Below are 23,314 nucleotides of genomic sequence, written 5' to 3' on the forward strand. Positions count from 1 at the left end.
TAAAAATTAATTTTTTTAAAAAATTAAAATAGTTGTAGATTCTCATGCAGTTATCAAAAATAATACCAGAGAGATCCTGGGTAGCCTTCCCAGGAAAGGCATCTCCTAGTAAGCATATTTTTTTTTCCTTCCTGTTTTCTAATGGACCACTTTCAAAGTAGCTTCTTTCTGCTCCATAGGGCCTTATTGGAGGTCCCGTGAGACAGACAATAAGGCCCCATGAGGCAGCCTCACGCTCCAACATCAGGAGTCTTTCTCAACAGGCCCTTTTGAATGTTAAGCCTCCATCTGCAGTGGGCCTCGTCCCAGGTGCAATGAACACAGCTCAGCCCATGACAGCACAGTCACAGAGCCTGGATGCCAGCTTCTCAGCCTGGAGTGTGGCCTTGGGGCACCCTCCACCCTGCTCCCTGCATCCTGCCTATAACATCCCACTTTTTGCACCATCCTCAAGATATCTTGGGATGTAAGAAACAACAAACCTACCCACAAGGGAATGTGATGTGTTGGCTCGAAACCTGGGAGGGCCAGAGGTACAGCAGGCTTCGGGCCTGGTTTCATTCAGGGGCACAGTGATATCGTCAGTGGCCTGAGTTCCTCTTGCTCTGCTATTTTCCTTCCATGTTGTGAGCTTCATCTGCGGCTGGAAGAGGGCCGCCGCCAGCCCCAGGCCTGCGTGCTTCCTCCAGCTCCTTCACGGAGCAGAGGATCTCCCAAAACCTCTCAGCATGCCCTTGCTGGTCACGGAGGTCCCAGGGCAGTGTGCTCTAAGGACCAGGCATCTGTGTGTGTGCTCCTCTTTCCCTCCTCGCTGGGTTCCCAAACTTGGTGTGTATGTGAACTCCTATAGACGCTGCATGTGCACATCTGTGATGACCGCACTTTATGGGGATTTGGGGGTTGTGGTAGGCAAAATAATGTTTCCCCTAAAAGGTCCACAGAAGCCAGAACCTCCCAAGTGGGTGGCATCACACAGCAGGGGGGCTGGGGCTGCTGATCAGAGAGAGCATCCCGGGCTGTCCAGACAGGCCCAGTGTAACCCCAGGGTCCTGAAAAGTGGAAGAGGGGTCAGAGAAGAAGGTGTGATGAAAAAGCAAAGCTGGGTGGCTCAGCTGCTGGCCTGGAAGGTGGAGGACAGGCCACAAGCCATGAAATGGCGGCGGATTCCAGTGGTTGAAAAAGGCAAGGAAGTGGATTCTTTTTAGAGCTTCCAGAGGGAACGCGGCCCTGTGGACACCTTGATTTTGACTCACAGAGATCTATTTTGGGCTTCTGAACTACAGAACTTCAAGAACATAAATTTGTTTTCAGCCACTAAATTTGTGGTCATGTATTCTGGTGGTGGCAGGAAGTGAACACAAGTGAGGACAGTGTGGCCTTCTGTCTGCTGTGTAACCTCTGTGTCTGCACATTCCCTCTCCTGCAGAAAGTGAGCAGGATCAGAGCAGGGCCTTGTGTCTCATCTTTCACCTCCCTGCCCAGTGCGGTGCTGGTGCTGAAAAGGGCTCAGAAAATGCTGAGTGTGTGACCAGTGCCTTGAGGTCATCGCCATGACTGTCCTCCCCCAGACCATCCTCCATGGCGAGGTGGCCTCCTGCTTTGTTCTGGGAGTCCTGATCAGCACCAGCACATGCTCCGCAGAGCTGGAGAAGGGGGAAGGAGAGGCCTGCCCCTGGAGCTGGGCCTGCTGGTTCCCAGCCTTGGGGACACTTTGCTCCCTGCCATTCCGGGGCCACCCTCATCATGGCTCAGCCCTCAGACGCTTCATCCTGAGGATGCCGGGCGCCCTGCAGGCCCGTGGCCGAAAGAGGGCGGACACGAGGCTGCAGGCACACTGCGGGCTGGCTGTGGGTCTTCCCTCTGCCTCCACCCATGTCTGGCCATGGAGCTGGAGGCTTCGGTTGCGTTTCGGGCTGTGAGATTCTCAGCTGCTTCACGGCTGGTAGAGGATCATGGGCTCCTGAGTGTCTCAGTGCTGCAGGGCGAGTGTGGCTTCCAAGCTCTCCTCTCCAGGCTGGCCGTCCACTCCCTCCCTGGGCTCCTCTCTGCAGTGGAGACCAGGCTTCGTGTGAGGCTGGCCTGCCTCCTCACTTGGCTACCACCTGCCACATCTCTCAATAAGCCCAAGTGCCTCCAAGTGGCTTGAAGCCACTCACAGCACAACGGGAGCCTCCCAGGGCTGTCTCTGGTGCTCCTGAGCACCCACAGAAAACCTAAGTACACTGTAAAGGTCACCTTCTAAACAACTGCCAACCCCTAGCAAAAGAGGGGATGGTCAGACACCCCTACGCCTGTGGCCCACCAAAGCAACAGCTATGGGAAACAACAAGAATTTCCAGCTCTTGGTGACTTGTTAACAAAATTCTGCTACACCCATGATGGAATACTGTGCAGGTGTTAGAAACTGGCAGATCCACACGCTCCCATATAGAGCACTGTCTTTAAGAGATATTGTTTGTGAAAGAATAAGTTAGAACCATGTCTTGTGTGTGTGTGTGTGTGTATATGCATGTGTAATTATCATAAAGAAATATGCATATATATTCCTTTATAGTACATATACTCCCTTAATACAGTATTTTTCTTCCATCAAAAGAAAATTTGATGGAATACACCAGAAGTTGGCAAGCTTTCTCTGCAAATGGCCATAGACAATACAGAAAGCAGCCATGGATGATGCAGAAATGAATGAGCATGGCTGTGTTCCAATAAGACGTTTACCAAAATGAGTGTCGGGTGGGACTTGTAGTAAACAAACAAATATGTTGAAGATCTGAGAGAAAAAGCAATACTGGATAAGTAGCTAAGAAGTGACTCAGGTTCATAAACCATCAGCTTTCAGTAGCCCTGAAGAAGCTACCCTACTGCAGTGAATGACAACCTTGTCACTTGACATCCCAGCCTCCTCTTTGGCAGGGGTAACAAATGCCATCCTAAGAGAAGGTGGCATTGTGGGGGAAGGTTGGAGTACTACTTAGGAAATGCTGGGCTACAAGTAACTCCAGGTGGCCTGAACAATAAGAAACATTTATTGTAACAATTAGCACCTGGCAAAAAGCCTCCCACCTGGTTGGTTTAGTGGTTCAATTACATCACCAAGGCCCCGGATGCTGCAGGGCCTGTCCCCCTCTGTGGATCACCTGCAGCCGTCTCCAGCCACCTCTGTTACTACTGCAGGGCGGTGGCTGCAGGTGCAGGGGGCAGGCTGACTTGCTAAGCAGCAAATAGCCTATTCCTCAACATCGCTTTCAAAGGTGAGAGAAACTTTCCCTAGCCCCTCTGCAAACTTGCCTTTATGTCTCTTTGGCCGGGATTGTGCCACATGGCCATGTCTAACTAACCCCTGGTAAAGGAATGGGATTGTTACGTTTATTGTTATGCCTGGGTTGTGCTGGGCACGTAAACTGGGTCAGGGTCCTTGTGTCTGTAAATGAGGAAGAACAGGGACACACTTGACTGTCTGCTAGGTAGACAAAGTGGGTGACAGGACTCTACACCCCAGGGCCTCCTCTCCTGTCTCTTGGTGCCCTGGGTGGGCCAAGGGTGAACAGCCGAAGCCACTGGGTAGTGGCTCTGTTTTAGGAACACTGATGGAGAGGCAGGTCCCCTTGTCAATAGGGTACTCCCTGAAAGATTTTCTGGTCTTTGATTTTGGCTGACTGGCCATTCTTTTCTGAACAAAATTCTGGCCTGTCCCTGCTCTCTGAATCTGACAGCAAACACAGACATCCTCCATCCTGGGCTGCACCCAACCCACACTGTTGTTCTGATCTCACTGCCCAGGTTTGCCCAGCCTCCCCCTACCTTGGCCCCCAGTACACGTCTCGCCAGGCTGCCGGGCCTGCTCCACCCTGCTCAGTGGCTCTGGGCTGTGGATGATGTTCTTAGAAGACTTCCTTGCCTGAGACCGTGTTGCTGGGGTGTAAAGACCCAACTCTTGGTGTGGCCTCCAGGTCTTTTGTGAATGGTGTCTACCTTTTTGATTTTTTTTTTTTAGATGGAGTTTTTATTCCTGTTGCTGGAGTGCAATGGTGGGGTCTCAGCTCACTGCAACCTCTGCCTCCTGGGTTCAAGTGATTCTTCTGCCTCAGCCTTCCAAGTAGCTGGGATTACAGGTGTGCACGACCACACCCGGCTAATTTTTGTATTTTTACTAGAGACAGGGTTTCATCATGTTGGTCAGGCTGGTCTCGAACTCCTGACCTCAGGTGATCCGTCTGCCTAGGCGTCCCAAAGTGTTGGGATTACAGGCGTGAGCCACTGTGCCCAGCCTCTCCCCAGTTTCCTGGCTGCCCTCTTGTGCAGCACCCTGGGGATGCCCCTGCTGCCCTAGCCATCTCGCGGCCCTGCCCCGGGCCTGCTGCTGCTTGTCCCCTGGCTGCCACTCCCCAACTCAAGGGACCCTCAGCATCTCCTGGAACTGCAATGTGAAAAACAAAATGAAAGTGATCTTTTATTAGTAAAAATTTATTCTGTAAGTTCAAATGTGAAGCATTTGCTCATTATGAAGTCAGGGAGAACAATGCCACCGTGTTGAACACACTGGGTTGACAGCTGCAGGCTTCTGCCAGCCTAGCATCCCAATTACTTCCTTATTGTGTTTCCTTGCTCAGTGTCAAACAATCCTGTCACAAAGATAAGAATTAGCAGATAGTAGAAGTTTTATAAGAGCCCATCGTGCGGTACTGCAACAGCCTTCTATTAAAGTGAAAACAGGAGTGATGGGAATATATTTCAAAGTTGAATTTCTAACGGTATCTGGCTGCAGGTGGGGAGGGTCATGTTGTTTTTAATTGCAAATACAGAAGTCAGACAAGAAGCACCAAGAACTTAAAATAGGCACTAACCCAGGCAAGCAATCTCTTGTATGGAATCAAAGAAAAATCAAGATCAGATATCTGAAATCTGTGAAGCACCAGTTTCAACCTCAGGGATTCCTCAGAAGAAGTTTGAGAAATCCTGCCCTGGATGCCTGCCTCCCTTCAGTGCTAAGCCAGCTCCTGGTCACTGCGATCCTGGCTCCAGCAGAGGTCATGCCCCTTCTCGGTCCTCCCTCAGCACTCTCTGGAAAGCTCCACTCTGCCCAGACCTCGCATTCGACAGGAATGGTGTTTACCCATTTATCTTGCCTCCCACAGGCGGGTGATGGTCTCACCCAGTGTGACCCTCAGGTGTCTCTGCTGAGCTGCCGCAGGGCTCTGAATGTGTCCATTGAGGACATTAGGGGCCTCAGATCCGAGTAAACCCTTGCTTGACTCTCAGCCACCAACTGGAGGAGCCAAGCAACAGGGTATGGGAAATTAAGAACCATCTCAGCCGGGCGCAGGGGCTCACACCTGTAATCCCAGCACTTTGGGAGGTCGAGGCAGGCAGATCACGAGGTCAAGAGATCGAGACCATCCTGGTCAACATGGTGAAACCCTGTCTCTACTAAAAATATAAAAATTAGCTGGGCGTGGTGGTGGGTGCCCGTAGTCCCAGCTACTTTGGAGGTTGAGGCAGGAGAATCACTTGAACCCAGCAGGTGGAAGTTGCAGTGGGCCGAGATCGTGCTACTGCACTCCAGCCTGGTGACAGAGAGACTCCATCAAAAAAAAAAAAAAAAAAAAAAAAAAAAAAAAGAAAGAAAGAAAGAAAGAAAGAAAGAAAGAACGAACGAACGAACCATCTCAAGCCATATGCACATCTGCCCCTAAATCCCAAGGGACTGCACTAAAGCACTGAGTCTGTTTTGGGCACCTTACTTTGGGAAGTGCTGACTGCAATGATAATGACAGTGATGATAATAATAGCAGCTAAAACATGCTTATTATTTCAGGATTTCACAGACACTTTGCTCAGCACTTACTCAATCCTCACACCAACCCTATAAAGTATGTATTAATATTTTCCTTCAACTCTGCATATGAGGGAAATGAGGCTTTAGAAAGGTCATCTTGCCCGAGTTCACATGGTTAGCTAACTAGCAGAGCTGGGGCTGGAGCCCAGATCTTGAACATCTAGGAGATGTGCCATGATGTGCCAACAAGGCCTCCTCGAGCCAGGGAGATGCGGCAGCTTTCTGGACTGTTCTAGCAGGTGGAGTAGGTCCAGTGACTCTGTGAAGAGGAATGCAGGGAAGTGGAGGCCCTGCGGAGGCCATCCTCAACCCTGGGCGCCAACAGCCAACACAGCAGCTAGGAGGAACATCTTTGTATCAAGAAAAAGAACGCACAGATCAATCATGACCATCCGCTGGGGAAAGAGTAAGCTCACTTTAACTCAGATTCCTGGACATGCTCGGGGCCCAGGCCCTCTGGCTGAGAAACACTGCCCCATGCTGGCCATCCAAAATGTCACCCACATGCCAGGTACTGTGAGTGCACGTGGGGCACAAGTGCGAAGAGAAAGGCGGGGCCCCCACCCTCCCAGAGTCGAGCCTACTTGGGGCCAACCTACGCTGGGTCTCCTGGTCCCTCTCCTTGGTGGCAGAAATAGGTTTCCAACAGCCTCCAGTTTTGGCAAGACCTGCTCGTCCTGCCTGGTGGGCAGCTGGAACCTGGGGGCACAGGCTAGCGGTCATCACAGTCACACAGCTCAGCACCAAACAAAGCTGTCTCTACTTAGGGTTTGTCTCCCTCTGAATTTAGTGACCACTCCTGCTTCCAAAAGAGCCTTGTACAATGTGAAACTTTTTGGAGAAGTTGCTGAAGAACAGCTATGAAGATGCACTCATTGACTCCACTGTGCTTCCAGAATTAGAGATGGGAAGTAAGATAGACGGACTTCCCATGTGTCATTTAAATGTCGTTTCTAACATATATTTTGGGAGTGACGGTCTTCTGATTATGCTCAATTGTGGGCTGAAGTGGGTGGCTCCATCTTTATTGCACAGGCCGGGCCACAGGGGTGGCAGCAGCTGGAGGAGATGCTACTTCCCCTGTCCTCAGCCAGAGCCTGCTCTGTCCCTGGCTTGGGTGGCTTGGGACAGTCCTGTTCAGCCAGGACTACCCTACAGAAGGTCGTATGTGTCTGAGAGGTGGACAAAGGCAGCCTGGGTAAGCCCACTCCAGGATACCCCCTGCCAGCCCCGGAGAGGACCAGGCTCCACCTGGAGTGGACAGAAAACCCCACATTCCCGTCCCGGACAGAGTCAGCCCAGGGCAGGATTCTCTGGCCACTGTGGTCTGGCTTGAGTGTCTCGGCTGTTAGGGGCTGGTAGCACAGCTAGCGCTGGGCTGGGTGGCGTTGCTTCAGTAGAAGGAGATTCTGAAGGAGAATGGCCAGTGTTTATAAGACTGAAGCTGGAACAGAGCACAGAGAGAAGTCTCCCTTAACTCACTATTTTGAGACAATTCCCTGGCTTACAGACCAGGTCCCACTCCTCATTCTTTCAGGCATTGGTCATCTAGCTACAACTTATTTTTCCAGCCTTGACCGCAAACCCTGTGTCCCAGGCAATCTGGCCCAGCCAGGGTGCTGCAGACAGGTACGAGCTTTCCATATCTGGGCCCTTGCTCGGCTGTTGCCATGAACTCATCATCGACTGCCCCCATGGGACTGCTTCCTGCTCATCCTTTTGGGGCCCCAGTCAAAGGTCTACTCCTTGGCAATGCTGTTTGTGAGTCCCCAGCAGAGTGAGAGCCTCCATCTGTTGCCCTCCTGTGGCCCTGTGCCCCTCCTGTGGCCATGGTCACCTCTTCCTTGTAGTGTCTCATTTACCCTATCAGACTGGGAAGTCCCTGAAGGGAGACTCCCCATGCTCCCTGCCCAGTGCCCAGCACACACTGCTTCTTCACACACAGGCCACTACGCATGCAGTGCATATGACTGGCATGACAGAGATGCTGTGGGCCCTCTCCGTTCTGAAGGCCTTGTCTGCAGACACAGCGGGAGGTCCTCCAGCAAGGTCACCTCAGTGCTCATTGCCTTCTTCCACCAAATCTGAAGGCGGGGGGATGAGGTCTCGGGGATTCATCCTGGCCACTAGGCAGACATCATAGCTGTCATGCATGAGGACGTTGATGGCTACAACATTCCACTGGTTTTCCCATGGGTCCAGTTCCAGTATTTCTTTGGAGATAACCTCATGGCGATCTGAAAAACAGCAAAGTGGGAAGACAAAAATCTTATGTGGGTATTAAATTCAGAGGCCATCAGCACCATACTGAGTAACTTCCTCCAAAAGGCAATGTCTTAGTCCACTTGCTGTTACTGTAACAGAATACCTAGGACTGGGTAGTTTATCAAGAAAAGACATTTATTTGGCTCACAATTCTGGTGGCAGGAAAGTTCAAGACTGGGGATCTGCATCTGGTGGGTGCCTTGGCTGTTTCAACTCATGGCAGAAAATGGAAGGGGAGTGGGTGTTTGCAAAGAGGTCACTGGGACAGGGAAGGAGTAAAAGAGAGAAACCAAGAAAGTCAGACTGTTGTTGTTTTTTTGTTTTTGTTTTTGTTTTTTTTTTGAGACGGAGTCTTGCTCTGTCACCCAGGCTAGAGTGCACTGGCACAATCTTGCTCACTGCAACCTCTGCCTCCTGGGTTCAAGCAATTCTCTTGCCTCAGCCTCCTGAGTAGCTGGGATTACAGGCACGTGCCACCATACCTGGCTAATTTTTGTATTTTTAGTAGAGGCGGGGTTTCATGATGTTGATCAGGCTGGTCTCGAACTCCTGACCTTGTGATCTGCCTGCCTTGGCCTCCCAAAGTGCTGGGATTACAGGCGTGAGCCACCTCGCCCGGCCACCAGACTGTTTTTAACAGCCCCCTCTCCCAGGAACTAATCCATTCTTATGAGAGCCCAAGTTCACCCCCAAGGGAGGGCATTAATCTATTCGTGAGGGATCCATGACCAGACACCTCCCACCGCCACACCGGGGACCAAATTTCAACATGAGTTTCAGAGAGAACAAACTCAAATCACAGCAGGACGTAAGCACCAAAACTTAATTAACAACTGAATAAAGATACTTTAAATGGAAGACAGTGTTCCTGACTTCTAAGAAATGAAGAAAGGCCACGTTCACAATTCAGTCAAAAAGTATTCAAGAAGTTCTGATAGGGCATGCCGTTGTCTCCAGATGAAAAAGTGTTCCAATGCCATACAAATAATTAGCAATGATGCAAACAAGGGTTGAAACTGCCCTATTTCCACCCCTATAGAGGAGGCGTGGCTGGAGTCATGTGGTCCTGGGCTAGCGCTGCCCTCTGAGCTTGTGTTTGAGATAGGGACGCTGTCAGCTGGGGTCCTGTGGAAACACAGCACACTCCACCTGGGCAACATGAACGGTTCAGTCAAGGGACCTTTAGAATACTGTGAGCAGGGCTTAGGAAGGCTCATGGGGGATGGCACAGTACCCAGGACTAATCACAGCAAGGGGCTGTCACTGTCCCTAGACCTGGAAGGCGAGGGAGGGAGTGAGCACTGGAGCTGCAACAGGGGACCTGTCTGGGGAGCAGCACCTGGCTTGGGCAGAGAAAGATGGACATAGCCATCCTCAGCAAGGAGGCAGCAGGGAGGGCAAATACCCTGCATTTTTTCTCTTTTTATGTGAAAGTCAGCTGCAGGCAAGGGAGAGGCTCAGGAAAGCAAGGTTTCTTATCCTCACAGATCCCAGAGGCAGGAGGCAGAAGACAGGAGTGAGGGGAAGGTAAGAGTCCAGGCAGGGGAGAGTGGACACCTTAGGACTGGCTGGTTTGAATAATTTCAGTGGGTGTGGGACAGGAGTGGTCTCTGGTTACCTGGTGCCTGGCCCTGGGATGACTAAGGCAGAGGCACACTGTCTCCTGGGGTGTCGGGGCCAGACAGAGGAGGTGTGGCTCTGGGCTGGCTCGTGTGCACAGCAAAGATGTGCTCTAGGCAGAGCCCTTTCTTGTCCTTAAGGACTGTCCAGCCTGGGGAGGGCAATCATTCCCCAACCAGAAAGGTCTCTTAAGATGTCAAAGCATCACAATCTACATAAAATTTTAAATGTTTACAATATACCCTGACTCTCCTTTCTTTTCACCTGATAATTTCCTGCTCTTTCCTCCTGCTAACTGAACCAACCGGAAGCCAGAGAGGAAAGAAACCATTAATGCTGTCTGTAGAGGCCATCCTGGAAGGACACAGCGAGAGGTGGGGAAGGGTAGCGGGTGAGTGTGGAGGGACAAACGGAAGATTTCCAGCTTGGATGCCTATTTAACAATTTTATGATAACTAAAGAACATAATGTGTGTAAAGTGCCCAGCCTGGTTTCAGCACGTGGAAGTCAATTTTTGAAAATGGTCCACGTGTGCTCATAAAGGATGCATATCCTGTAGCTGTTGGCTGTGGTGTTCCACGTGTTCATTAGGCCTTGTTATTCAACCCTTCCACATATTTGCAGGCACCTGCCACCACTCCCCGCTCATTTTTGTATTTTTATTACAGACGGGGTTTCACCATGTTGGCCAGGATGGTCTCAATCTCCTGACCTTGTGAACCGCCTGCCTCAGCCTCCCAAAGTGCTGGGATTACAAGTGTGAGCCACCGTGCCTGGCCAAAAAGACAATCTTTCTCACACCTGGGTATGTATCACAAACATGCTGGAGAAAAAGTGGGAACTTTTGAGGAAAACTGGCAGGACACTGGATTACAGAATTTGTTTCCTCCAAAACCTAATGAAATAAATCCCCCATCCCCAAATATACTTGAACCCACTAACCAATCTCAGCAACATCAAAAGTGGGATAAACTTTTTAGAAGTAATTCTATTTATATCAGAATCTGTTATGTTAATAATAATGACTATTTATTGGATAGTATTAGGTGCTTTAAATGTATGATCTCATTTAGTCTTTTGAATAATCATCTGCAAAGGATTTATTATTTTCTCCATTTTGTAGAAAAGGTAACAGGTCCAGAAAAGCCAGTTAACTTGCCTCAGGATTGACAACTGATACATGGCAGAAGCAGGCTCTGAAGAAGCACATGGAACAAGCTGTCTTAGAAAGTCTAGAATCTGGGATGTATATCAGACAATAGTAAGGGATTATGTGCATAGGTGTGAATTTCGCACAGTACATATATTAAAATATCCATCCAGTTAGAGATGGATATTAATGTATTTTTTGATAAAATGACCTGATTATTAGATTTGTTTTAAAGTACTCCAGTAAAGAAAAGTAAAAAGAAGAAAAAAAAAAAGTACGTTTGGAAATAAGAACAGCAAAATTGTTGAAATTGGTGTGGTCAGATTGGCTTAATTGTATTATTTTAATTTGGTATATAATGTGAAATTTCTAAAAGTGAAAACCAACCAAAAATCTGAAACAGAATTTGTATGATTTTGATTGGACTTTTATTAAATTTATAAATCAGATTGGGAAAGGTAACATCTTAACAGTTTTCTAATCATGCAGCATGATATATTTCTCAATTTTGGGAGTCGGAGAAATGTTTTATGTCTTTCAGTGTAATTTATTTAAAATAACCCATTGGCTGACTCAGAGTACTGCATTCTTCCTGGCCACAGAAGGGTGGTTTATGGATGGAATTATAATCCAATCAAAGACAACTACACTTGGCCGGGCATGGTGGCTCACGCCTCTAATCCCAGCACTTTGGGAGGTCAAGGTGGGTGGATCACTTGAGGTCAGGAGTTCGAGAACAGCCTGGCCAACATGGTGAAACCCCGTGCTACTAAAAATACAAAAATTAGCTGGGCGTGGGGGCGCCAAACTGTAGTCCCAGCTACTTGGGAGGCTGAGGCAGGAGAATTACTTGAACCCAGGAAGTAGAGGTTGCAATGAGCTGAGATTGCACCACTGCATTTCAGCCTGTTCGACAAAGCGAGACTCCATCTCAAAAAAAAAAAAAAATAAAATAAAATAAAGTAACCCAATGATTACACTAGCAGTGCCAAAACTAGGGAATTCTGTTAGACCTCTTACCTCAAACCAAAAACTTTGAAATGTGCTAGAGACAGATTAATTTGAACCAAGCTTGTTTTATCTTCTCTTGTTCTATCTTCTTGAAATGGATGCTTAGTTCCTTTTTTTTCATATTTCAATGTCTTCTAACATGTGCACTTAAGGCTATAAATTTCTTCCGAGTACCTCTTTTTAGATTTCTGGTGCAGTTCACATTTCTCCACAGTTTGCAATCTCAGGCCTAAGTTCTGCTTTAACCCAAGACTTACTTAGGAAAATGTTTTAACCTCTCCAGCTGAGTGTATGTGTTAGTACACGCATGTGCACTTGACTACCCTTTCACTGAATGCTTCTAATTTAACTGCATTATGGACAGCACATATTGCTTCTATAATTTCTATTTTGGGAAATATATTGAGATTTTCCTTTGTCCTAATTTTTTGTTGTTGTTTTTCGAGACGGAGTTTCGCTCTTGTTGCCCAGGCTGGAGTACAATGGTTCGATCTCGGCTCACTGCAACCTCCGCCTCCCAGGTTCAAGCAATTCTCCTGCCTCAGCCTCCCTAGTAGTTGGGATTACAGGCATGTGCCACCATACCCAGCTAATTTTGTATTTTTAGTAGAGACGGGGTTTCTCCATGTTGGTCAGGCTGGTCTCGAACTCCTGACCTCAGGCAATTCGCCCGCCTCAGTCACCCAAAGTGCTGGGATTACAGGCATGAGCCCCCATGCCTGGCCTCTTTGCTGTAATTTATGGTTAGTCAATGTATGTGTTCTATAAGTGTTTAAAAGGAAGGTATAGGTTTTGTTTGCCTGGCATAAGGTTCTATATTTCTATGACATTTAAGTTGCTAATTATGCTATTTAAATCCTTGATAACAGTGCTGTCCAAGAGAACTCACTGTGATGAGGGAAATGTTCTGTAATCTGTGCTGTCCAATAGAGTAACCACTGGCCATATGTGGTGTGGAGTAATTTGAAATGTGGCTAGTGAGACTGAGGAAGGGATTTTTCCATTTTATTTAATTTGAATTAGCTTAAGTTGAAATTCAGATAGATGTAAGTGGCTGCTGACCATTGTGCTGTGTTGGGCAGCTCAGTTCTGGATCTCTTTTTGCTTTAGCTTTAAAAAGTCAATTAGATCCATGGATTTCTGAAAAAGTCCATGCAAATTTTGTGGATTTATCCATTTATGTGACTGTTTCCAATAGTTTCTGCTTTATATGTTTTAAAGTTGTGTGTTAAATGCACAAGGGGTCATGCCTGTTATTTCAGAGTTCTTGGTAGCAACAACAGAAACCAATGTTGGCCGGCTTTAGCAAAATGGGGATTTGTTGGAAAGAATGCAGTTCTCCAGACTGAGGAGAGCTAGAGGCCCAATCTGGCCAGAGAGCCACCACTGTTCCTTCACACTGCCTGCTGCAGCTGGTGGGCACAACTGCGGGACACACTGCTGACCCCTCTGGCTCCTGGAGTGAGAAGCTGCTTGGCACAACACTGGTACTGTCTGTCAGAGGGTAGCTGAGGAAGGCCCCGCTCCTGGCCTTCCAGTGGGAGCAGGGCACTGCACCCACTGTGAAGGGAGAGGGCTTGGGCAATGGATGGCCCAAACAATGACAGGTGTCTGGTACAATTGTGACATCTTCTCAATTATCTTCCCACCCAGGTGAAGTAGCCTTTCCCATCTCATTCACTGCACATGTCTTGGAGTGCATCTTTTACCATTGCCATGGCTGGGTTTTGCTTTGTTTTGTTTTAGTTGGATGAAGGCTTTCAGTGTCCTTATTCAAATTAACGCAGGCTGGACCTTTTAAAATTTCAGAATAGATGGATTTTCTGCATTAATTTGTTTGTTTCAGTGTTTATTAGGGAGGCTTTTTTTTTAAACCATGTATACATATCACATCTTTCTTAGAAATCTCTTATTTACAGGGATGAAAATCATCACATTAATGCAAAGTAAAGAAGCTCATCAGTGAGTTTTCTGAACTGTGAATGAGATTGTGCTAGTTGGCAGATCTCTCCTATGGCCCCAGAGATGAACTCTCAGGAAGAACACACATGTCAACATTTCACCCTGAAGACTTTGTGCATCTTCTTGGGGTCATTCTTGGTGCTCTCCTAAGTTTTCACTCTAGCAGAGTTCCTAAAGCTCTGCTTTAGGAGAGGAGGCCAACTTTAGGAGAGCATACCAACTTTATCCCTGTCTTGCTTAACTTATTTTTCTGTGTTTATTTTCCCTTCATCTTGTTTCCTGATTGACTTTCATTTCTATCTGGCTGTGTTTGATGCTATGTGTGTTGTATTTGACCTTATTGTGTTAATGATGTGATGGCCCATGATAAGCCATCTTGAATCTCATTCTGTCTTGCATGAGTGGGTGTAAGAATAAATCACTTTAGGAGAAAGCGATTGGTATTTGTAGCCACCTATTTATGTGGGTTTGGGTTCTTGAGGTATCATCCACTAACAAGGAAGAAGAAACAGGAGGATGAACCCGTGTTAGCGCCACTCAATTCAGTTAACTTTCCAGAAACAGGCACACTTAAAGCACTCATTAAGGCAGTCAGGAAACTCTCCTGCACCTTGCCACCCCAATAGTAAGCAACTTAAAACACTGTTTTACAGGAAAACAGGCACAGATACATTATGGAATAAATAAGAAATTGACATGTTTTCTTAAGGTAAATAATAAGGCGTCATAGAAATTCCCTGTGTATGGTAGGCTGCCGTGGGCCGCACCTCATGCTTTTTAGGGGGTGCTCTCTGTTGCTGGAGGTACTTCAGTGGGGAAGTTTGAGAAACAACGCTTTAGTTTAAATTTCATCCTTGAACTCAGACTAGTCTATCAGAAAACTGAAGCCATTGGGTGCTTTTTCATCCCATGTAGATTTCCTCTGACTTGCTCTTTGGTGAAATACTAACTTGCTATTTTATTTATTTTAGGAATATTATTGAGGACATTTCCCACTACCCTATGTGAGGCTATGGGGAGAAGTTTCTCTCATGTTTAAAAGATGTGTGTCCTCTAACAAGGGATTTGTTCTTCCCTGGAGGATACTGCAAATCTGTAACAGAACATTCTTTTCCTTTTTGCTCTGGGTTCTCGTGAGATCAGAGATAAACTGGTGGTCTGTATATGGCCAGTGCATAAGAGCTTTAGGGCATACTTGCATACCAACTTTACCTCTGTCTTGCTTAACTTTTTTTTCTGTCTTTATTTTCCCTTCATCATTTCTATCTGGCTGTGTTTGATGCTATGTGTGTTGTATTTGATCTTATTGTGTTGATGATTTGATGGCCTATGATAAGCCATCTTGAATCTCATTCTGTCTTGCATGAGTGGGTGTATGAATAAATAAACCATACAGTGAGTAACTGACCCCAGGCTAACTTGGCTAGCCCAGCTGGTTGGCTTGTCTTTGAGTAAGGGGTGGTACCTACCCTCTCTAGTGGTGAAGGAGCTACCTGTCAGTGAAAGAGGCAATTTAACAGCCCCTGACTCAAACAAAAAAGGGAGCATCATGACTGTCACAAATGGGCATGACCAGCAGACGGCCCTGGCCAGTGGAGGAGGCTAATCATCCGCCAAGTGGGCAAAAAAAGAAACAAATGAATGTCTGTATGTATGTAGTTGCTTACCTGCAAAAGAAGTGGAACAGAGGAGCAGAGTTCTTTATTGTTCTCTAGCGTATACAAGCATAATTATAAAAGGCTGCATAGCAACATTCTCTGTGTATGAATTTAATTAATCACAGATTTTATATTTCTATCAAATTAAAAAAATGGATATGTAAAGTCACTTTTTATTAAGGGATAATTGATATTCCATGTAATAGATTATAAATGAACTCTAACTATTCTGGGTTTATTTATAAGACATATAGAGTGTTTTATGCATCAAGTCACATGTAAGAGTTAAAACAGGTAATGGTTCTTAGACATTTTCAGAAAATGCATTAAGCTTTCTTTAACCACAAGTGGAAGGCCTATGCGATGAAATTATCTGACAAAGGGTTAGGCCCTTGATCAGCAAGTTTGGAAGAGTGTGGTAGTCTACCAGTGTGGTTCAAAAGCTCAGCCTACACATATGTATGTAGACACAAATTCCGGAACTGCCATTCTAAGTACCTAGGAGGGTACGTCCACTCAGCTTTTTATTATTTTAAAAATTCACATACAGTAAAACTAACTTTTGGGGGAGTCTAGAGTTGCCAGAGTTTAACACATGTGTAGATTTCTGTAGCCACTATCACAATCAGTTTCATTCCTCCAAGAAACTCTATTCTCTGTCCCTGTAGTTTTGCCTTTTCTAGAAAGCCACATAAACAGAATACCGTATGTAAACTTTTGAGCCTGGCTTCTTCGACTCAGCAGTGTCTCTGATATTCATCCACATGGTGGATGTTTTATTAGTCTGTCCCTTTTTACTGCTGAGTAGTATTCCATTGTATGGTTGTACCACAGTTTGTTTATCCATTTATCTGCTTAAGGACATTTGGATTGTTTTCAATATTGGCAATTATAAATAGAGCTATTGTAAATATTCATGTATCAGTTTTCATGTTAATACAAGTTTTTTTTCTTGGGTAAATACTAATACCATGTGCTGGGTCATGTGGTAAATATATTTTAACTTCATAAGAAATTGGAAACTTTTTCAGGGTGGTTGTACCATTTCACATTCCCACTGGTAATAACTGAGAGTTTTTGTTGCTCCACACGCTCATCAGCTCTTCATGTTGTATTAAAAACAGCCATTTGAATAGTTGTGTAGTAATATGTCATTGGATTTTAATTTGCATTTCTCTAATGACTAATGTTGTTGAACATCTTATTTCACATCTATATATCTTCTTTAGTGAACCGTCTGCTCAAATCTTTTGCCCATTTATTCATTCCTGTGTTTGTTTCCTTACTGCTGAGTTTTGAGAATTCTTTCTATGTTCTGGATAGAAGTTTGTTGGACGTGTGGTTTGCAAATAGTTTTTCAGAGTCTGCAGTTATTCTTTTCATTCTCAACTGTCTTTTGCACAGCAAAAACTTTTCATTTTGATGAAGTTCAATCTATCCATTTTCCTTTATGGATCATGCTTTCAGTGTCACATGTTAGAACAATTTGCCTAATCTAAGGTCATGAAGATTTTCTTCTGTGTTATCTTCTAGAACTTTTAAAGTTTTATGTTATATTTAGATCCATTACGAGTTAGTTTTTGTGAGGTATGGGCTATGGTTCTTTTTTTGCATATGGAGGTCCAAATGTTTCAACATCATTTGTTCTTCATAGGTGAGTTTTGGTACTTCATGGCTTTGAGGAATTTGTCCATTTTATCTTAGCTGTGAAATTTATCTATAGAGTTGTTTGTAGGATTCCCCTTATTAGCCTGCTGATGTCTGTGAGGTCTGTAATAATATTATTTCTTTCATTCCTGATTATTGGCAATTTGTGTCTTTTCTACTTTTGTCATTTTCAGTTTGGCTAGAGGTTTATTTATTTTATTTTATTTTTTTTAGAAAAAACAGTTTCTGGCTCATTCATGTTCTCAATTGTTCCTTTGTTTTTAATTTCTGCTGTTATCTTTTTTTTTTTTTTTTTTTTGAGACGGAGTCTAGCTCTGTTGCCCAGGCTGGAGTGCAGTGGCCAGATCTCAGCTCACTGCAAGCTCCGCCTCCCGGGTTTACGCCATTCTCCTGGCTCAGCCTCCCGAGTAGCTGGGACTACAGGCGCCTGCCACCTCGCCCGGCTAGTTTTTTGTATTTTTTAGTAGAGACAGGGTTTCACCGTGTTAACCAGGATGGTCTCGATCTGCTGACCTTGTGATCCGCCCGTCTCGGCCTCCCAAAGTGCTAGGATTACAGGCTTGAGCCACCGCGCCCGGCCATTGTTATCTTTATTATATCCTTTCTTCACTTGCTTTGGATCTTTGTTTCTCTTTTTTATCGAGTTTTTTATGGTAGAAGCTCAGATTGTTGACCTGAGACCTTTATTCTATTTTTGTTTTTGCTTAGTTCAAAATATTTTCTAATTTCCCTTGAAGCTTCCTCTTTGGCACATACATTATTGGAAATGTGTTGTTTAATTTCTGAGTATCTTCCTGTTATCATTCTGTATTTGATTTCAAGTTCAATGCCATTATGGTCAGTGGGCATTTTTTTTTTTTGTGGTTTTAATTCTTTTAATAATTTAAGATTTGGTTTATAACTAAGATATGGTCTATCTTGATGACTATTCTGTGTGCCGTTGAAAAGAATATGTATTCTGCTGTTGTTGGATGAAGTGTTCTATGAATGTCAATAAGATCCAGTTGGTTGGTGGTGGTGTTCAATTCTTCTATGTCCTTGTTGGTTTTCTGGCTACTTATTCTATTGTTTAATGAAAGAAGAACATTGAAGTCTCCAACTATATATATGAGTTTGTTCATTTCTTCTCCTTTCCATTCTATCAGTTTTAGTTTCATGTATATTGAGGCTTTTGGTTAGGTGCAGATACATTTAGCATGGCTATATCTTCTAAGCAAATTAATCATTTTATCACCATGGAATGTTCCTTCTTACCCCTGGTAACTTACTTTGCCTGATATTAATACAGCCACTCCATTGTTCTTTTGATTAGTTTATGCATGGTATGTCTTTTCCCCTACTTCTACTTTTACCTTACTTATGGCATTCTATTTAAATTTGATTTCTTGTAGACAGTATATAGTTGGGTCTGGTTTCTTTATCCATTGTAACAATCTTTGTCTTTTAATTAATTTGTTTAGACTCCAGATGCAAGTGAATGGCTGTAGGTGTTTTCCAATAAAATTTTATTTATAAAAATATTTATTTTTAATAATATTTTATTTTATTTACATATTTTATATATATTGTGTATTTATATGTTATATATTTATATATTATATAATATATTATATATTTTATATATAATATTTTATTTATAAAAATTCACCTGTGAGCTATTATTTGCCAATCCTTGGGTTAGACCATTATATTTAATAAATATTAATAAATTTGGACTTAGGTCTACTATTTTATTATTCAAAAAATTTTTCCCAGCTGGACACGGTAGTTCATGCCTGTAATCCCTGCACTTTGGGAGGCCAAGGTGGGTGGATCACGAGGTCAGAAGTTCGAGACCAGACTGGCCAACATGGTGAAACCCTGTCTCTACTAAAAATACAAAAATTAACCGGGGGTGGTGGCACAGTAATCCCAGCTACTTGGGAAGTTGAGACAGGAGAATTGCTTGAACCTGGAGGCAGAGGTTGCAGTGAGCTGAGATTGCACCACTGCACTCCAGCTTGGACAACAGAGCAAGACTCCATTTAAAAAAAAAAAATTTTGGCCGGGGGCGGTGGCTCAAGCCTGTAATCCCAGCACTTTGGGAGGCCGAGACGGGCGGATCACGAGGTCAGGAGATCGAGACCATCCTGGCTAACACGGTGAAACCCCGTCTCTAATAAAAAATACAAAAAAAAACTAGCCGGGCGAGGTGGCGGGTGCCTGTAGTCCCAGCTACTCGGGAGGCTGAGGCAGGAGAATGGCGTGAACCCGAGAGGCGGAGCTTGCAGTGAGCCGAGATCTGGCCATTGCACTCCAGCCTGGGTGACACAGCAAGACTCCGTCTCAAAAAAAAAAAAAAAAAAAAAAAATTTTTTTCCCTTTGTTTTCTCTTTCCTGCCTTCTTTTTGGATTATTTGAGTATTTTAAATATTCCATTTTAATTTGAGTTTTTGACTATACTTCCTTGTATAGTAGTTGTTCAAAGCATAATATACATACTTAACTTTTAACAGACTACTTTGGTATAACGTTTTATCACTTCAAGTGGAACGTGTGACTCTTTCCACCACGTAAGTCCCTTACCCTCCCCCTCTACGTTGTAATTGTTGTCACAAACATGGTCCAAGGAAATGACCCTTGCTATGTAACATAAACATGCATTGAAAATATCACTAGAAAATGTGAACATTTTTGCTATCAACAGTTACACGTATTCTAGAGAACTGAAGACAAGAAAAACAGTCCCTTATATTTACCCAGGTATTTGTCTTTTCTGTTTCTTTCCCTTGACTCCTGAGGTTCCAGGTTTCTCTATGGTATCATTTGCCTTCCATCTGAAGAATTTCTTTAGCTTTCTCTTTATGAGTAGTTCTGCTGAGAATAAATTATCTTAGTTTTTCTTCACCTAGGAATATCTTATCTTAATTTTGCCCTCATTCTGAAGGATATTTTTGCTGGATATAGAATCTAGACAGTTCTTTTAATTAATGCTTTAAAAATTCTGTTCCACAGCCTTCGGGCCTGCATGGTTTGAGAAATTCAGTCATTCTAATAATTGTTCCCTCATTGTTATCTTTTGTTTTTCTCTGGCTTCTTTCAAAAATTGTTTTCTTTATCTTTGGTTGATTATAATGTATTTGTATGTGGGTTTTTCCAAGTTTATTCTGTTTTTAGTTTTGTGGGCTTTTAAAATCTATAAATGTATGTCTTTCGTCAAATTTGGCAAGTTTCAGCCGTTATTTCTTCAAATATTTTTATGCACCCACACCTTTTCTCCTCTCCTTCTGGGATATGATGACATTAATATTAGACTTTTTGGTATTGTCGCTGAGGTATGTTCACTTTTTAAATTTTTTTCTCTTTGTTATTTAGATTGGGTAATTTTCATTTGTCTGTCTTCAAATGCGCTTGCTCTTCCCTGCCATCTCCATTGTGCTATTGAGTCCATTCAGCCATTTAAAAATCTCAGTTATTTTCTTTTTCAGTTCTAAAATTTCCATTTGGTTTTTTCTTTTTTAAAAACATAACTTCTATTTCCTGCTGAGACTGATTTTTCTGTTGAAACTGAGACTTTATATACCTTTTTTTTTTTTTTTTTTTTTTTGAGATGGAGTCTTGCTCTGTCGCCCAAGCTGGAGTGCAATGGTGTGATCTCAGCTCACTGCAATCTCCACCTCCCGGGTTCAAGTGATTATCCTGCCTCAGTCTCCTGAGTAGCTGGGACTATAGGTGTGCACCACCATGCCTGGCTAATTTTTGTTTTTAGTAGAGACGGGGTTTCACCATGTTGGCCCAGGGTAGTCTCGAACTCCTGACCTCAGGTGATCTGCCCATCTCGGCCTCCCAAAGTGCTGGGATTAAAGGCATAAGCCACCACGCCTGGCCTATATCCCTTTCAAAAGTGGTCACTCTTAATCCCTGGAGCACTAAGTCTTAGAGATTTCTTTAAAGTCTCTTCCTAGTTATTTCAAAATCTGTGCCATCTTGGAGTTGGTATCTGTTGATTGTCTTCTCTCTTGTATGATCTGATTTTTTTTGGTTCCTGGTAAGTCAAGTAATTTTGGATTATATGCTAGGCATTTTGAATATTATACGATTCTAGGTCTTGTTTAAATCCTACGGAAAATGTTGATTTTTTTGTTTATTTGTATTAGCAAAAAATCAAAAACTGACCCCGTTGGGTAGGCCACAAGTTCCTGGCTACCTTCTGTGTGCTGTGTTTCCCATGTCAGCTCAGTTTTCAAAGGCTTTGGTAGACAGTTTAGGGCTAAATCATGTGTGTGTGGCCCAGGAGCTCACATCCAACTTTATGAGATCACTTTCTTGAGCTCCCTCCTGTCTGCAATCTTCCTCACATTTTCCTGATTCCAGGAACATCCTTATGCCCCTTCCTGGCCTTCGAGCTAAAGAGCTGGAGCTTTGGATTCTTTCTTCTGCTGCACACTTTCCATGAATATGCATGCCACTGACGTGGCCAGTGGTCCAAGATGGAAAAGCAATGGGGACTCTACTCAGACTCTTGGGATCAAAGTTTCCCTGGTCAGGGAAAAGGGGGCCAGCCCAGCCCCTGTTGCTGCTACCACCTGGGAATGCCTGAGGGCTTGGGAAGGGGGTGGGGTAAAGAATGCAAAAAAGAAAAAAGGAAAAAAACCTCCCCCACTCTGTCTGACCCATGGGAGCCCTCTTTCTTCCTCCTTGGAACAGAAAAGGAGGGGTTTTCTTAGAGTTTCTGTCCATACTTGGTCTGAAGTTCCAGGCTTCAGGCTGTCTTTGAGTTCAGGCCAGGAGATATCAAGGAAAAAAATGAGACAATGATTGTTGATTTGGTGGTATTTCAAGTTCTGACTTCCTTCCCCAATCTGCCCACTAACATTTACTTTTCAGAGTTCTCAGATTGCTGCTCGATGCATCTGGCCAGGAGGTTTAGTTGCCTTTAATGGGACAGACAGGGTGGAGTGTGCTGACTAGAACCCAGTATTCCAGTCTGTTGTTACAATCAGGGAATGGCCTTAGTTTTTGACCCAAAGAGATGTTGGGATGTTGTCTCAGCAAAAGGTAAAGAACAGAAGTTGTAATGGAACAGAATAGAGAACTCAGAAATAATGCTGCACACCTACAACCATCTGATCTTCAACAAGGTTGACAAAAAGAAGCAATGGGGAAAGGACTCTCTATTCAATAAATTGTGCTGGGATAGCTGGCTAGCCATATGCAGAATATTGAAACTGGACCTCTTCCTTACAGCGTATACAAAAATCAACTCAAGATGGATTAAAGACTTAAATGTATAGCCTAAAACTATAAAAACTCTGGATGATAACCTAGGAAGTACCATTCTGAACATAGACTCCAGCAAAAATTTCATGACAAAGATGCCAAAAGCAATTGCAACTAAAATAAAAATTGACAAATGGGACATAATTAAACTAAAGAGCTTCTGCACAGCAAAAGAAACTATCAACAGAGTTAACAAACGACCTACAGAATGGGAGAAAATATTTGCAAAGTAGGCATTGGCAAAGGTCTAATATCCAGAATCTATAAGGAACTTAAGCAAATTAACAAGCAAAAACCAAAACAACCCCATTAAAAAGTAGGCAAAGGACACAAACAGATACTTTTCAAAAGAAGACATATGCACAGCCAACAAGCATGTTAAAAATGCTTAATATCACTAATCATTAGAGAAAGACAAGTTAAAACCACAATGAGATACCATCTACCATCTCACACCAGTCATAATGGCTATTATTAAAAAGTGAAAAATAACAGATGCTGGCAAATTTGCAGAGAAAAAGGAATGCTTATACACTGCCGGTGGGAATATAAACTAGTTCAGCCATTGTGGAAAGCAGTTTGGCACTTTCTCAAAGAACTTAAAACAGAACTATCATTCGACCCAGCAATCCCATTATTGGGGATATACCCAAAGGAACATAAATCGTTCTACCATAAAGACACATGCACGTATATTCTCACTACAGAATTATTCACAGCAGCAAAGACCTGGAATCAACCTAAATGCTATCAATGGTAGACCAGATAAAGAAACTGTGGTAGACACCATGGAATACTATGCTGTCATAAAAAGGAACAACATCACGTCATTTGCAGCAACATGGTTGGAGCTGGAGGTCATTATCCTAAGTGAACTAACAC

At 44.1% G+C, this 23,314-nt stretch overlaps 1 protein-coding gene and 1 long non-coding RNA gene across 3 annotated transcripts in view; one reads left to right on the plus strand and one right to left on the minus strand.

Moving 5' to 3' along the window:
* The window catches only part of LOC139362029 (uncharacterized), a 58,737-nt gene that overhangs the window by 16,651 nt on the left and 18,772 nt on the right, over positions 1–23,314 (plus strand). Inside the window, exons 4-5 of the long non-coding RNA XR_011620276.1 lie at positions 10,040–10,098; positions 10,393–10,529. This is a non-coding gene — a long non-coding RNA (uncharacterized lncRNA). The remainder of the gene's footprint in view (positions 1–10,039; positions 10,099–10,392; positions 10,530–23,314) is intronic.
* The window catches only part of LOC105477804 (kelch repeat and BTB domain containing 12), an 80,586-nt gene continuing 60,420 nt past the window's right edge, over positions 3,149–23,314 (minus strand). The window contains exon 5 of one of the 2 annotated variants that reach the window (XM_011734597.3): positions 3,149–8,076. In XM_011734597.3, coding sequence (XP_011732899.1) covers positions 7,895–8,076 — 182 coding nt within the window. In that variant the 3' untranslated portion in view covers positions 3,149–7,894. The remainder of the gene's footprint in view (positions 8,077–23,314) is intronic. The other variant, XM_011734595.3, reaches the window with a different exon arrangement.

This window comes from Macaca nemestrina, chromosome 2, assembly GCF_043159975.1.
Source record: "Macaca nemestrina isolate mMacNem1 chromosome 2, mMacNem.hap1, whole genome shotgun sequence".
NCBI classification, from domain to species: domain Eukaryota; kingdom Metazoa; phylum Chordata; class Mammalia; order Primates; family Cercopithecidae; genus Macaca; species Macaca nemestrina.